Source organism: Neofelis nebulosa, chromosome 12 (genome assembly GCF_028018385.1).
Source record: "Neofelis nebulosa isolate mNeoNeb1 chromosome 12, mNeoNeb1.pri, whole genome shotgun sequence".
Lineage (NCBI taxonomy): Eukaryota > Metazoa > Chordata > Mammalia > Carnivora > Felidae > Neofelis > Neofelis nebulosa.
Genome location: NC_080793.1, coordinates 88,448,041 through 88,464,736, shown reverse-complemented (window position 1 = coordinate 88,464,736; position 16,696 = coordinate 88,448,041). Strand labels below are relative to the sequence as shown.

General features: G+C 44.5%; 1 protein-coding gene across 1 annotated transcript in view; it reads right to left on the bottom strand.

Moving 5' to 3' along the window:
* The window catches only part of SLC1A1 (solute carrier family 1 member 1), an 84,231-nt gene that overhangs the window by 30,696 nt on the left and 36,839 nt on the right, over positions 1-16,696 (bottom strand). The window contains exon 2 of the mRNA XM_058695821.1: positions 13,179-13,319. Within this exon, the coding sequence (XP_058551804.1) occupies positions 13,179-13,319 (141 nt within the window). The remainder of the gene's footprint in view (positions 1-13,178; positions 13,320-16,696) is intronic.

Here is a 16,696-nt window from a genome sequence, read left to right as displayed (position 1 = left end):
CAATAGCCACCTTGATCCCTTTCAGGCCATGCCTCATGCCTGGCAAAGCCTGGTTGCCTCTCTTTGTGGTTCATTCCCAGATCTTGTTTCTTCTGGGAGCAGCCACCCACCTCTGGGAACTGACAGGTGAGAGGGGCCTGCACACTAACACGTCACAAGGCAGGTGTGATGGGGTCTGTACAGAAGCCAGAGGTAAGGGTTTAAAGATGTTAACAGTAATTGAACACGGACTTCAAGTTTGTGAAATATAATCACAAAAGTAGGGCTAGCATTTTTTTATATCTTTCCCTCATAATTCATTTTTATTATAGTCTACAAAGGTTACTGATCTGTGACAGACTGGAAATTTAAAAAAACTGGATCTCTCCCATCCATTTAAGAGACTGGATGCTTTGCATGAAAAGATGCTCGACATCACTCATCATCAGGGAAACACAAATCAAAACCACAATGAGATAGTACCTCACCCCTGTCAGAATGGCTAAAATTAACAACTCAGGCAACAACAGATGTTGGCGAGGATGCAGAGAGAGAGGATCTCTTTTGCACTGCTGGTGGGAATGCAAACTGGTGCAGCCACTCTGGAAAACAGTATGGAGGTTCCTCGAAAAATTAAAAACAGAACTGCCCTCTGACCCAGCAATTGCACTACTAGGTATTTACACAAAGGATACAAAAATGCTGATTCCAGGGGCACATGCACCCCAATGTTTATAGAACTACTGACAATAGCCAAAGTATGGAAAGAGTCCAAACGTCGATCGACTGATGAATGGATAAAGACGATGTGGTGTATATACACAGTGGAATATTACTCGGTGACCAGAAAGAATGAAATCTTGCCATTTGCAACCATGTGGACGGAACTAGAGGGTATTCTGCTAAGCGAAATTAGTCGGTTACAGAAAGACAGATTATCATATGATTTCACTCATATGTGGAACTTAAGAAACAAAACAGATGAACTTAAGGAAAGGGAAGGAAAAATAAGACAAAAACGGGGAGGCAAAGCCTAAGAGACTCTTAAATACAGAGAACAAACTGAGGGTTGCTGCAGGGGAGGTGGGTGGGGGGCTGGGCTAACTGGGAGATGGGCACTGAGGAGGGCCCTTGTTGGGATGAGCACTGGGTGTTATTCTGTAAGTGATGGATCACCAAATTCCACTCCTGAAATCATTATTACACTACGTGTAAGTAACTTGGATTACAAAAAGAAAAAAAAAAAGACATGGGACGTTTGCAGAGTGCTGGCACAGGGGATGGGCACCACGGCTTCTAGAGGAGTCAGAGGTGTCCCTGAGCTGAGGTGATATGGCAGACAGCATCTGAACTGGGCAGAAAAAGATGAGCAGGATTCAGACAAAGATTCTTTGCTTGACCGCACTTTAGTCGGGCTCCCGAACCTTCTCCTGGGCCCATCTGTGTACTTCTTGCCAAATCCAGGTTTAGCAAGAACTTTGCTAAGTTAGTTTTGCCAGAACCCCACCTTCCACCTCTGGTAGCTTCCCCATCCTCCACCGTCTCCCAGGTGGCACCTGGGCACCCTGGCCTGCCTCCCAGCAAGAATCCTGTTAGCTCAGTTGGCTAGAATGCCCCAGTACCCCTGATGTTCCTTCTTAGTGACTTTCCACCCACTGACCCCCCCACCCCATCCTCTTCCTTGGCGACCAATTCCCTCTTGCGATGCTATATTCAGACTTGAGCCCCATCTCTCCTACCAATGCAAAATCCCACTGCAGGGGTCCCCACACCTGCCATGGTGGTCCCGAATAAAGTCCACCCTACCACCCTTAACAAGCGGTTTAACTTTAATGAGTTAAACATCAATTTAGTTTTGAATTTTCAACACTGCATTTTTATTTCCTTAACAAGTCCGGTTTCCAGTGAGTCCACCACTGTCCTTTCAAACCAGTTCTGAGGCTGGACTATGGCCTAGAAACAGGGATACTATCCCGAGTCGTCCTTGGAAGTTAGGGGGACCTGCTAGCTCTTTGAGACAGCACACTTGCTTTTTTTTTTTTTTTTTTTTTTTTTACCTTGGGAGGAGGCTCTGATGAGCTGGGGATACTGGCTCCTGGCCAGAGCTGTAATAATCTTTTAGAACCTTTTATAAAAACACTACAAAGGAAGCAGTCGCAGCGGGCTAAACAATAGCACGTTTTAAAAATAAACACCCAAGGGCAAAAGACTCCTGCGAGGGCTCACTGATTAAGCTACCACCCACTGGAGAACAAAGTTTTCGTGACAATCTCTCCCCACCTTGTCATTAAGGTGTCAAAATTAACTCCATTATTGGAAGGTGTTTTTGGTCTGGCATTTGTGGGCACTTCACAATTGGGAATGGACACAACATCCAAGAAACTCACTGCTGCATAGGAGTTAAAACCCTATTATGCCGAGGACTCCTACCCCTCTATCACCAGCATGGAGAACAACAGCACAGGCTCCAATCACAGCCCAGCCTTTTCCTCCCAGACTCCCGTTTCTCCATCTATAAAAATGCAGCTTTTCAATGCCTCTACCTCCTACAGGGTTAATTGCGAGGAGCAAAGTGGACGATCTCATCTTGCATGGCTGCCGTGAAGATTAGAAACAGTACGTATAACCTACCTGGTACAGTGCCTAGAACTTAATCTGCACTCAGTAGACAGCCTCCACTGTTGCTAAATGAAAAATGATCTGAGGGGCGGGGCTAATCAAATGGAAGGCACTTAGCAAGAGTTAGCTCACCTGTTCCCTCACTTTCTCCAGAATCCTTCTGTATTCGTTCATCACACGGGTGCAAAAGAGCACCCACCAGGCCATTTCACACTCTGGTATAACCTCCAAGGACACTGATGATCAACTGGAAGATCTTCACCCTGGCTGAAGAGACCCTGTCCCCAGGGAGCCCGCCTGCCCAGCCCAGCCGGGGCTACCTTCCTGCTTAGTGCTCCAGCCCCATCCCCCGGGAGCAGACTGAGCTCCCTGCCACGCTTGGTGGGTGCCTCCCTCTGCCTGACTGCCGTCCCCTACTCCTCACTTGTCTACCTTCAAGTCTTTTCCTTGGGGTCCTTCCCTGAGTTATCAGGCTAAACCAGCCTCCTCTGTTTTCCTCATCTGACACCCTGCTCACATCACCTTTCACAATTTTTGTCACTGGGCTCATTATTTATTTACACACCATCTTTTGCACTAGAGTGAGCTCCCTGGAGGGCAGGAGACCCAGATAGCTGCGTGTTCACCAAAGCATAGCCAGTGCCCAGCACGTAGGAGGAGCTTGATAAACGTGCTGGTTGAATGAGTAAGCTAGTTAGGTATGGTTGCCTGCCCCAGGCCCCTCTCTCTGGTCCCTGGACAGCAGAATGTCCCAGAATGGAATGCTGTACCAGTCCCTGGTGCTGCCCTTATGATCTGTGTGATCTTGGAACAGTCCTTGGAACTGCCCTCATCTCTGAAAATGGACATAAGGTTCCACCTCCCTTCCTACTTCTTTGGGTTGCTACGAGGACTAAATGAACACATTCTCTAGGGTAAACAAGGCTGGCTATGATCTCGCTTTGTTATTCCAGGACACAGGGCCATCTCTGCAGCCTGGATTAATCCTCCTGGGCTGTGACAGGGGAAGAGAAGAGGCAGAGGGGGCATACAAAATATATTTCTGTGCACGCCTTGCCCATGACATCTATTTTTCTAAGAGGCATCAATACAAAGAACTCCCTGAAGATAGGTTACATCACCACCCTAGACTACTCTGTGAAGTTAACAAGATAAAGTGGCCCTCGGTCAGAACCAACTAAAGGTCACTTTGGCAGCCTCCGTCAGGAGGTCCACATTTGATGTTCAAAATGTGTCACGAAGCAGCATGCTGGTCTCCTGGTCTTCAGCCATCCAGGGGGCTGTTTCCAACATTTTTTATACCACAGACCTTGGTGCTGTTTGTAGTTGGGACCAGTTTTCCAGAAGACCTCACGAGCGTTTATAGGAGGCTTATGGTTCAGGAAGGGCATTAAACACATTCCAGAGGATCTGAGGGACTCAGCTATTCTCTTCAAAGTCCATACGAGTGCTTTGACATCGGGATGGCTAACAGCTCCGTGAAAAGTCTCGTTTTTTTGGTTTTTTTTTTTGTTTTTTTTTAACTACAACCTAATTATTATTGAGCTTTTTGCTTCTCCTCCTTATAAAATTGGTAGCTCAGGATTCTGGGTAGAAGCCACTTGCATGCTGGTGAACGTTACACCCTAGTGTTTTACAAACAGTAAGTCTTTTTATGTGTTTTCCTTTCCAGAATGAAATCCATCATATGTACTTTCATCTGTGCGTCTCAACTCTAATAGCTTGTCATGCCAATGCCGGGACTTTCTAGAAACTTCTGACGGTAGCAGGCATGCCATGACATAGTACTACTATTTCCCTGTTTTACAGCTGAGTGTCCAGGTTGCACAGCTACCAAATGGCAGAGCCAGGATTCACATCGAGGCAGTCTGGTATGCTTAACCACTAGACTCTCCTGCCCCTCTAGGATCGGTACTGACAGACTTCTTTGTTTGACCACACTTTGTCAGGCTCCTGAACCTCTACGCCCATCTGTGTATTTTCCTGCAAAATCTAGTTTTCATAAGAACTGTGCTAAGTCGGTTTAACCAGAATCCTCATATCTGATCACATTCCGTACCTGATCAGGCTCCCCCTCCGCCCCCCCCCCCCCCCTCCCCAGCCTGTCTGGTCACCCTGGCCTGCCTTCAGCAAGAATCCTACTAGGTTGGTTTAGCTAGAATCCCCCTTACCCCTGATGTTTCCTCCTCATAAATTTCCATCCACTGATCCCCCTACCCTGCTCCTTGGCTATCAATTCTCACTTGCTGATAGAGTTGAGCCCCATCTCTCTCCCCCACTGCGAAATCGGACCACGCAGCATCCCCACCTATCATGATGGTCCCGAATAAAGTCGGCCTTACTACCTTTAACAAGTGTCACTGTGTTTTGTTTTGTTTAATACTTCCCCACCTGATGCTTGATCAGGGTGTTCTTTTGCAGAGAACAGCACTTCTGGCTGTCACTGCTGTCACTTCCTTCCCCGTGCCTAGACAGACCCCTGACGAAGCACCTGCTCATCTTTCCAATCCACTCCTCTTCCTCATGTGCCCAGCATTCTGCTCAAAGCCTCAGTGTCCTGGCAATGTGCCATGCAAGCTGCTGTTTTCTTCTGCCTGGAGCCCCTACCCCCTTCATTGGATTCTTATCTTTTCTTCAAAACTCCACCCCAGTGTCCTCATTCTCCCAAAGCACTTAACATACCACATTACAATGTATTCACTCTCCCTTGCTGGAACAGGACTTATCTGTATCATGTGTGCCTAGCACAGAGCCTGGGACATTGAAGACGGACAGATGGATGGATGGATGGATGGATGGATGGATGGATGGATGAATGGATAGATGGATGGAAGGAAGAAAGGAAGGAAGGAAGGAAGGAAGGAAGGAAGGAAGGAAGGAAGGAAGGAAGGGGTGGAATCCCAGGTCCACGCATTCAACATATAGGAGGCTTCTTAGAATCCCTGCATGGTTTTTCACTCCTTTTTTTAAGAAACAAAATCAGGTTGGGGCGCCTGGGTGGCTCCGTTGGTTAAGTGTCCGACTTTGGCTTAGGTCATGATCTCACAGTTTGTGGGTTTGAGCCCCACGTCGGGGTCTGTGCTGACAGCTCGGAGCCTGGAGCCTGCTTCAAATTCTGTGTCTCCTCCTCTCTCTGCCCCTCCCATGCTCATGCTCTGTCTCTCAATAATAAATAAACGTAAAAAAATTAAAAAAAAAAACACAACAGGTTAACTTAGAGTTGAGTGGAGCTGTGAGCCAGTGTAGTAACAGCAGAGGCAGAAGTCAAGCTCATTCATGGTTGATTCTCCAGCTTCACTAGCTCAGAATTAGACTGACACGGCTTGCATGTTTCATTTTATTATTGTGGCAAATGGCATGCTCATTGTGGGGACTCCATTCCTTATACATCAGGTGCCCCTTTCTTCTTTGCAGAAAAGGCAATGGAGACATCAAATTAATACAGGAAGTCCTCTAGCTTCAGTAGCTGTGCTCTAACTCAACATGAATTTCCTGATGATCTTAGGAAAATGCTTAATTCATGTGTACAAAGCTGCTTAGCTCATCTTATTTTCTCGGTTCCCTAACAAGGCTTGGGAAGGTTAAAAAAAAAAGCACTTAAATTCAGGCAGAATCCAGTGGTTACAGATGTTGCAAATAAGGCAAGAAGTTCATTCGTGGCCTGTATGGTTTGGGGCTACGACCTTGCCTTCCCCAGCATGGAATTGTAAGTTTAAAGGGCACCTTGAAATGGCAAGTTTCTAGAGATGAAACTAAGAAGCCACCAATGGTTCCAAAAGAGCACCGATACTCCCTGCACTCCCACCAGCAGAAGCTGACATTAAATGCTCTTAGATCCCCCACGGCAAACTGTACAACCAAGTGACATGTGCATTTTCCACTCCTCCACCTTCTTGGCCACAAGGGGACTCACAGACCTGGCCAGAAGTCCCAGGATGCATGAACGGGTGAGTGGCAGGAACCCCACCCTCTCACGGGTATAGTTTTCTGTTTATCTGTTTTCACGCAGGTGGGGTTAACTAATGTTGAATTTAATCAAACCCCGTTTCAGGGAGGGGGGGACATGGCCTGGTTCTTTCCATCGGAGGACACGGGATAGTACCCAGGTTCACAGCTGCTTACGAGTAAATGAATACATCGCTTAAAAAAAAAAAAGCCTTCCCCAGCCCACCCAATCCAACGTGTTCTCTCCTGCAAAGCCTGAATTTCAAAAATAGGCATCTCTGGGGCACCTGGGTGGCTCAGTTGGTTGAGCGTCCGACTTCGGCTCAGGTCTGGATCTCACAGCTTTTGAGTTCGAGACCCCATCGGGCTCTGTGCTGACGGCTTACAGCCTGGAGCCTGTTTCAGATTCTGTGTCTCACTGTCTCTCCCTCTCTGCCCCTAATTCACTTGCGCTCTGTCTCTCTCCCTCAAAAAGGAATAAACATTAAAAAAATTTTTTTTAAATAGTCATCTCCAAAAACCTTGACCGACTTCACTTACCCTGCTCCCAGCTCCATGCCTCACTGCCTCTTCGGGGAATTTCACTCACTGATTGATAGCAGTATTTCCTTGCCATGCTGGTTTATTTTGCCACCAGGATTCCACCTCAACTGCACTGTACCTTGAGAGTTAGAATCTCGCCTTATCCTTTATCTTGGCCAGCTGCTGGCTGGCCTCCTGTTATTGCAAATAAATGCATTTTTGGCACACAGCCATGCCCATCACTTACATATTGTTGACGGGTGATTTTCCGTGGCAGCCAGTTGGGAAGCTGGACAGAGAACATGTGGCTCGAAAAGCTTAAAATATTCATTATCTGGCCTTTTACCAAAAAAAGTGTGCAGATCCCTACTTGATGTGTATTTTACATCTGACTGCTGTTTAATAAATATTGTTTATATCTAAACCTCTATAAGGTTTTTTTTTTTTTCTTCTTGGTTAAAAAGTAGTGGAAAACTTCAGGCCTTAGAGTGGAGATCAAGCCCTAAAAATTTGAAGTCCTGACGTATAGGGGCTGCTGGAGTGACAACCATTTAAAGTTTGAAACAAGTTTTTTTTTTTTCTTTTTTCTTTTGTTTAATCGCTGAAGGGTGGAGTCTTCCGTTTATCCTTGAAGAAGCTTCCCACAGACGTAAATCCAATACTCAACCAGCACTCTTGTCAAAAGGGGAAGGTTCATCGACATACAGAATGCAGGTGCTCTCTACCAAAGTCTCATGTTTGGTACATAATTTGTCCAAGAGGTGAAATCAGTGCTAAGACCCAGAGACTCAGTGGTTTGGGATGGAGGGAAAGGAGGGAGTTTTCTTGGCTTGGTATAAATTTGCAATGTACTGGACTGCAACCCCACAGGACAAAGTACAGTGTGGGTGCTTCTGAGGAGCCAACATTTGGAGGAAATCCAGAGTAAGGTGCCACAGGAACAGGCAGGAGTAAGCATCTTGCTCTCAGGATGAACTGCACCGGCAGTGGCATGGACTCAACGCAGCCCAACCCGGACAGACTCCCACGTCCTGCAGGTTGGGTGGGTAAGCCCCAACCCAGCAGGTGTGTATGGTATCCATTCTGGAGTGAGTGTCCTGATGGGGTCCACAAGGCAAATCACCGCTTTGCACCCACAACGAGGGTTTCCACTTGGTTTGCTTCCGGGCTGGGGCAGGAAGACCTATGTGATGGTGAAATTTTTCCTTCTCAAAGCCTCGTGTCGGGGGATGGCAACGCCTGGAACATCATGTGGAGGGACGGGCTGGCAGCTGAGCAACGGGGCAGACCTCTTAAGGCCTCCCTCTTAAGAGAGAGGCCGGATGGCACTGTTGGTGTTTCACCTACTTTCATTCCCCAAACTTCCATAAAGCTTTGTCCCAAGGAACAGCCTGTGAAGAATTCTCACTCCTATCTTAGGAGAGAGGAGCAAAAGGAGAGTTCCTCAGGGTCAGAGGTGTGGCCGCAGTCACTGGAGACACCAGAGGAGGCAGCTGTGACCGGCAGAGCACTTCTGGCCCAGTGGCGGCGGCCAAGAGGCTGCAGTGGAAAGGATGGGGGTCTCATCCTGAGCACAGCTAAGGTGCCATCTTGGAATGATGCTCAGGGAACCCCTGGGAGACGGGTTGAGGGGCCGTTCCCTTTCCTGCGCTGGTCATGGGAGGCCTAGGTCATCATCATCTGTGTATTCAAGAAAATGTGCTCTGAATTTAAACTCACTGGTGGTGAGACCTGGACCAGGACTTTCCAGAACCACAATTCTCTTGCTAATTCCCCAGTGGTTTGATACAAGCACAGCTTAGAAACCTAAACGTTAAGGGGGCCCAAACAGATATTCTGCACACCCAGAGGAGCATGATCCTCAGAATGTCAATTACAGGAAGGATTCTGTTAGTGCCTACACTGCCTGTCTCTAAAAATGCCTTGAGATTACATCTACTGTGCCTTTTCTCTTTTTTTCCTGTTTTAACTAAATTCTAGACATTCTGTCATTCTATCCCTGCATAATTCCATATGCATTAAAAAGGACATTTTCTTACATAACTAAAATGCCGTTATCACCACTAACAAAATTATCAATAATTTCTTGGTACCATCTAAGCCTATATTCAAATTTCCCCGATTAATGTGACATATTACCCTCATTCATTACATGAAAAAGGATGCTTCTGTTTAAAAAAAAAAAATAGCTATGAACTATTTTTATGTCAGCGGAGGCTTTCATGGCAGAGGGTTTGTTTTTTTTTTTTTAATTTTCCTATGTGTTAATCCATCAAGAGAGTTTCCTTTATGCAGAAGCACAGATTACTAATCGTAGGCTCAATTTTGTTTCTATCTCTAATGTGTGTGTCCTTAGGACATCCATTTAACTCTCCCCAGCTTCCAACAAGCATCTTTCTTTGTCCTAATAAGTGTATAAAATAAGCTATTGGTCCGCTGCATTTATAAAGGCTTCTAAAATGTGAAAACTGCTCCTCCTGTGCATTTCCACAGCCATCCTCTACTCCTGGCTCTGTGCTGAACTGGGGAGGCAGAGGACCACCGCAGGGTTTGGAGGAAGGACCACGCACCACGGAAAAGGTGGTGCAGAGCTACAGGTGCTGGGAACAGAGCTGTGGGACACAGAGCAGAACCCATCCCACTCTGGGAGACAGTGGGAGAGGGGGAAAGGGAGAGAAGGAGAGGGAGAGAGAGAGGGAAGAAGAGAGAAAGAAAATGCAAAACCAACCAAACAAAAATAACGAACAAAAGGGTGCCTGGGTGGCTCAGTTGGTTAAGCATCGGACTTTGGCTCAGGTCACGATCTCCAGGTTCTTGAGTTCAAGCCCCACCTCAGGCTCTGTGCTGACAGCTAGGAGCCTGGAGCCTGCTTCACCTTCTGTGTCTCCCTCTCTCTCTGACCCTCCCCTGCTCATGTTCTGTCTCTCAAATATAAGAAATAAAACAAAAAAAAAATAAGTTTTTAAGAAAACAAACACGTATTCACCTTGAAAATGTAAAGGAAGGGCAATGAGTCATGTTTTCTTACTATCCATATCTAACTGCTATTAACTATTTGGTTTTCATCCCAACTTTTAAAAATGCACATAAATTTTAATAAAATTTGGATTGTATACAACATCCTATTGTGTAATTTGTTTTATTTTCCTATTTTACACCGTGTTAGAACATATCCACATGTCATTAAATGTTTCCAAGACAAGGTTTTTAATAGTTGTAGACTCATAGCTTAGGTGTATAACTTCCAGTGAGACTACTTATAATTTACCCCCATTATAAAAGTAATGCTACCATGAACATCCTTGTACCTAAATCTTTGAACATATCTGATTATTTACGAGAAATTCTGAGAAGCAGAATTACAAAGTAGAGAGATCAGAACATGTTCCAAGTTGCCCCCCACCAAATTTGTTCCAAACTGAAAATGTATGAATGAGCCTGTTTTCCCACAACCTTGCCCGCGCTAGTCATATTACCTTAATCTGACAATTTAAACCATGAATATGAGATCACTGTTTCCATCCTGCTTGGTTCATGTCCTTTGAATCTTTTGACTATTTTGTTGCTCAGGACAACAGAATGGGGTAGCGGTTCTGCGCTCTTTTGCTCTTAATTGCCAGCGGTTTGGTAAAGGAAAAATGTAGAAATGTTAAGGGGGTGCCTGGGTGGCTCAGTTGGATAAATGTCCGACTTTGGCTCAGGTCATGATCTCAAGGTTCCTGAGTTCAAGCCCTGCTTTGGGCTCTGTGCTGACAGCTCAGAGCCTGGAGCCTGCTTCAGATTCTATGTCTCCCTCTCTCTCTGCCCCTCCCTGCTTGTGCTCTCTCAAAAATAGATAAACATTTAAAAACATTTTTTTTTTAAATGTCCAGACCTGTGATACAGCTTCAAAAAGCAGCTGGGCTACGTGGTGAGCAGAGTGCTGAGGGTTGCAAATTATTTTCCTAGATTATCTGCAAAACTGAGCTAGCACACAAAACAGCCCGACTGCAAAAATACCACTAGATGTTGACTGCCAAAACTGATACATATTTCAAACATCACATATTATACTAGTATATTCACACATGTATTTTTACCTCTTCTTCTGAAACCCGGTTTAACCCACGAGTCTTGGATTTGCTGCCTAATTTGGATCAACTTTCCATACATTCCTCCACAGACCCAAGTTTTCAGTGGTATTGATCATCAAGTGATTTATGTACCTTGTGCAAGTGCATTGCCAAGCATAGTATTATATGTTTAACTGTGAATGTTTTTCTTGGGAGAGAGTCCAAAGCTCTCATCATCTTTTCAAAGGAGCCTCAGAAGAGATTTAGAATTTCGATGCTGAGAAAATTCTAAGGGGTGATAAAGGCAACATCTACTGGGCCAGCAGGTAAATGAGCACCATGGACAAGGTGTCAGATGATAGGGTAGGGGGGCTGCGGTATCCTCAAACGTATTAGCTTCAAACTAAATAGAGTAGCTGTCTCTTAGCTCCAGATCACTGTTGGTCTTGGGGCGGGGGGTGGGGGGGGTGGTACAGGGGTCCAGTGTTTTGTGATCTTAATTCTTTTCAGAGGAAGCCAGAAATCCAGATGCCTACGTGAAATCTTGCAAGTTTCAGATGCTCACACTAACTTAAAGTTGAACAGATAAACAATACATGGTACAACACACTGGCCTGCTGATTTGGCCCTCAGGCTGCCAGGGCCTAAAAGAAGCCGGGCGTTTCAAAACACAATTAAATACATACATACAAATAATTAAACACTCTTTTTAGGCTGGTAATAAACCAAGAACACCCAGACCAGGAGATTCTAATGTGACTGGAGTTTGGCACTTGAAAAGTTCAAAAGCCGTATCTATAGCTGGGCACAGCAGATCCTGCCCCCTGCCCCCACCCAAGGCTAACATCCAGGGCTCCCCATAGATAAGCCCCAGGCTGTCGTAGTGGCAATGGGGAAAAATGTTCTGGAAAAGGACACGTCAAGATTCCTAACTGCGCGGTTACATAAAACCTAAATTTTTTCAAGCAGACAATACTAGTGAGGGGCGGGCCACATTTTACCTATTGCCAGAACGAAGGTAAGTACGAGAGACTCTGGAATGCACTGAGAAGCTCACCACACCCACACAAATGACATTTCTGTAAGCCAAATTACTCTCCACCTCCAGCGGGAAGCCTGCTCTTTAGAGGGACCTTGCAAGAGAATGGCCACTAAGGGAGAAAGCATTTCCAAAGCCAACTGTGTCACAAGTTCAGATGTGAAAATGCCAGGCTGTTAAAATGCAGTGCAAACCCATAATGAAACGTTTCCCGCAGCATGCGGCTGTGAGTTTTCAAGGGCAGGTATGCGGAGGAGTAGAAGCCCAGCGGGGAAGGCAGAGAGACTCCGAGGGCAGCTGCCCAGGGTGGGTGGAGGGGGGGCTAGGACGGCTGCAGGTGGGAAACAGATGAGTGAACTACCAAAAACAATTTCAAAACTGACAACCACATTTCGCCTGGGGACAATGGTTGACATTTCAGTGGCCAAATATGTTGTTTTGTTTTGTTTTGTTTTTGTTTTACTTCTGTGTCCTGGATAGAGTGTTATTTATAGTATGTTTGAAAATGGCATCTTGCGGGGCACCTGGGTGGCTGAGGCGGCTGAGCGTCTGACTTCGGCTCAGATCATGATCTCACAGTTCGTTGAGTTCAAGCCCCACAATGGGCTCTCTGCTGTTGGGCCAGAGCCCGTTTCGTATCCTCTGTCCCCCCCTCTCTCCCTGCCCCTCCCCTGCTCACCCTCTCTCTCAAAAATAATAAATAAATATTAAAAAAAAAAAAAGAAAAAAGAAAATGGCATCTTCCTCACAAGACAACCCATGGCCGGCCAAATGAAGCTGTAAGCTATGGTGGACAGTGCCCTAGGTAGAGCAGTGGCACTTTGTGAGTAATGAAATATTCCCACTCAAGCCAATATATACTTTCCAAGTAAGCAGAGAGAGAGAGAGAGAGAGAGAGAGAGAGAGAGAGAGATGCGTGAGATACATCAAATGCATTTCAATTTTTTTCATAATTAGAAAAGCACAACTTAAGAGACAGCTCCTTAAATAATCACAGAGAACCATCAGTTTTCTCAAGGTACCTGTAATCATGCTGGATATAATTAACGGCAAAATGATGAGTTTCAGCATCCTCATTAGAATTTCCCCGGGAAAAGCAAAGTAGAACTTCTCCAGACTAGACAGCTTGCTGTATTCTCGAACCAAGACGCCGATGGCAATCCCTAAGAGAAACAAGATCAGAAAAAAGAAAAGAGGAATAGCATTGAGTTCTCCTGTATGCATTTCTATGGAAAAATACCCGCCAAAGACCCCCACATTTTAATGGCATTTAAAATAGTTTAGATGACCTTCCATGAGTCTGTAAATTTGACGCTTAAAAAACAAACATTTTAATCAATAAAAAGTACACATTTATTCCGTAATTCTGTAAAATATATTCTTCACTTGAAAGCTTTTGGTTTTCTCTCTTTCCTCCTTCAATTATATTTATTATAATGACAAAACGTCCCAAATCCTTCTGGGCAGGAAACGAAATTCATCATTTTACTCAACCCAATATAATTATTTTGTTTTTACACACTCCCCTTATTCTTGGTCCACCTTAGGTATTTTACATTTTACTTATTCGTTTGTTTTTTAAAGTAACCTCTTCCGCCAACCAGGGGCTCAAACTCATGACCCTGAGATCACGACTCACATGCTCTACTAACTCAGCCAGCGAGGCAGCTTAGGTGTCCTAGGTTTTATAGTTTACATACCAGTGTTCATTTTTCTCATTTCCTCATATATACTCTTCTCGTGGTAGTTTTTATGATACTCCTTGTTTATGCATCTTCTGTAATTTTAATAGCATAATGTTCTCTTGGTTTGATATATTCACACATTGTTGAACAAATGTGTTGTCTAAGGCTCTCTGAATCCCTTTTAGTTATGTCTACATTTTTTTTTTAACATTTATTCATTTCTAAGAGACAGAGAGAGACAGAGCATGAGTGGGGGAGGGCAGAGAGAGGGAGACACAGAATCTGAAACAGGCTCCAGGCTCCGATCTGTCAGCACAGAGCCCAACGCGGGGCTCGAACCCACAAACCGTGAGATCACGACCTGAGCCTAAGTTGGACGCTTAACCAACTGAGCCACCGAGGCACCCCAATCCTTTCTAGTAATTTGTAGATAACAATGTGTCCAAATTGGTCTAATCGAGAGGCTACTGAATCTGAGTATTGTGGACACTGAGGCTTATAATTATGTGAGTGTCGGAAAATGTTCAAAATCAAGAAATGTTATTCAGTGGACACCTGAACAATGCTGGGGTCTGGGGCGCCAACCCTCACACATTTGAAAATGCACGTATAACTTCTGTTTCCACAAAAAACGTAACTACTAACAGCCTGCTGTTGACTGGAAGCCTTACTGATAAACAAAAACAGTCAATTAACACGTATTTTGTATGTTATGTGTATTGTATACTGTATTGTTATCATAAAGTGATTTAGAGAAATACGTTATTAAGAAAGTCATGGGGTGCCTGGGTGGTTCAGTCCATTAAGTGTCCAACTTCGGTTCAGGTCATGATCTCACTGCTTGTGAGTTCAAGCCCTGCTTTGGGCTCTGTGCTGACAGCTCAGAGCCTGGAGCCTGCTTCAGATTCTTTGTCTCCCTCTCTCTCTGCCCCTCCCCTGCTTGCATGTGATCTGGCTATCTCTCTCTCAAATATAAAAATTAAAAAAAAAAAAGTTGTAAGGAAGAGAAAATACATTTACAGTGTTGGACTGTATTTACTGAAAAAAACAAAAAACAAAAACCCCCACAAAACAATGTGTGTAAATGTACCTGCACAGTTCAAACCTGTGTTGTTCAAGGGTTAAGTGCACCTTCTCTGAAAGCTTGCCTTCATAGGTGTCTATATGAATTCTTTTCTTGTGCTGCTTTGGTAACTATGAATCACAAATTTCAAACGGTCCTAACATCTAACTGCCTCTTTCCCACTCCCACACTTTGCCCTTTCCCAACCCCTCATTTTTTATTTTTTTTTACATTTATTATTATTATTTTTTAGCAATTTCTATGCCCAACATGGGGCTCGAACTCACAACCCTGAGATCAAGAGTCACCAGCTAGGAGCCCCATTCCCCTCCACCCCTCTCTTTTTTAAACCAAGAGATAAGATGGGCTGGGATGATTTGTACATCTCTTTTCCTCCATCCACCTTCTAGGGTGATATGTTAATTGGAAATAAAATGACAAAGGGCAGAAAGAGTCAAGGAGGAGATCACTGGATATGCTCCTTTACAAACTCAGATAATTAGTCTGTGAAAGTTTATAGTTGCGTGGGCACAGTTAACTCTAGGTCAATGAAAAGAGATGTGAATTATAATCAATACTAGTCTTCATTTAAATTCTGCTGTACTTCCCGCAGCGGTTAGCAGGCCAAATAAAATAACCCCACACGGAATATCTGCATAGCAACCTTATCGCTGGTTTAATTTTATTTTCCTACAAATTCCACCTCTGTCTTGATCTATTTTGTGCAAGCATTTCTGAATGTATTTCTGATCAGCCATTTTAAAATATTTTTGGAACAAACATACACAAACATTTCTCATATTACTGCCCAGACACACACACACACACACACACACACACAACTTCAGTATCAACCCTCCTTGGTTCATATTTCAAAACCCAGGGCTAGAGACTCCTGAATAGTTAAGAATGCCAAGGATTCAAAATATTTTAAGCAAATTGAAAAAAACCTGTTGTGCTCACTTCCTACTTCATAAATTGCCTATGTTCCACTGTTCTATATGAAACCTACCTCTTTTACACTGTAAGGATACCCTGTAGGATCCAGTGTTTTTTAAAAAAAAAACAAAAACAAAAACAAACAGACATTCTCTCTCATACTATTCAGGCTGTCTCCAGTAAATGTTTGGCTTGTACGTCAAAGAAGGCTCTGTATGTAAAAAGAAAGGAGATGTGTCTTGTGCTCAAAAAACAGCCACAGAAGCACTCTGTTGAATAGCAAAAGAACCCCATGAGCTCCAATTTTAGGGTTTATATTACTAGTGATTAACTGTGCCTCTAATCATTTCCACCTCAAATAAATGCGGGGAAATTAGAAAGGAATACACTTGCTGTTTTTCAGCCTTTATCCAGATGGGGGTTTTTATGGGAGAGATAAGAGTCCACAAAAAGCCATGTCAAAGCTGTCAGAGGTGATGATCACCACAAAAAGGTTACTATATTTAGTCATGAAAACTTTCTGTCAAGTATGTTCTTAAAGTTGAGTATCACAAATTCTAACTTCTTCCTTCCTCCCTCTCTCCCTTCCCTTCACCTTCCTTCCTTCCCTCCTTTTCTCTCTCCCTTCTCTTCCTTCCTTCCCTCTCTCCTTCTTTCCTCCTTCCCCTCTCCTTCCTTCCTTCCTTCCTTCCTTCCTTCCTTCCTTCCTTCCTTCCTTCCTTCCTTCCTTCCTTCTTTCCTTCCTTCCTTCCTTCCTGAAAAAGGAGGGGATTATAAATACCAATCAAGACCTGGAGAAGCAGTTGAGAGATGAACCCTGGGCCAGAGATGTCACCCCGGGACCCTCAGGGGT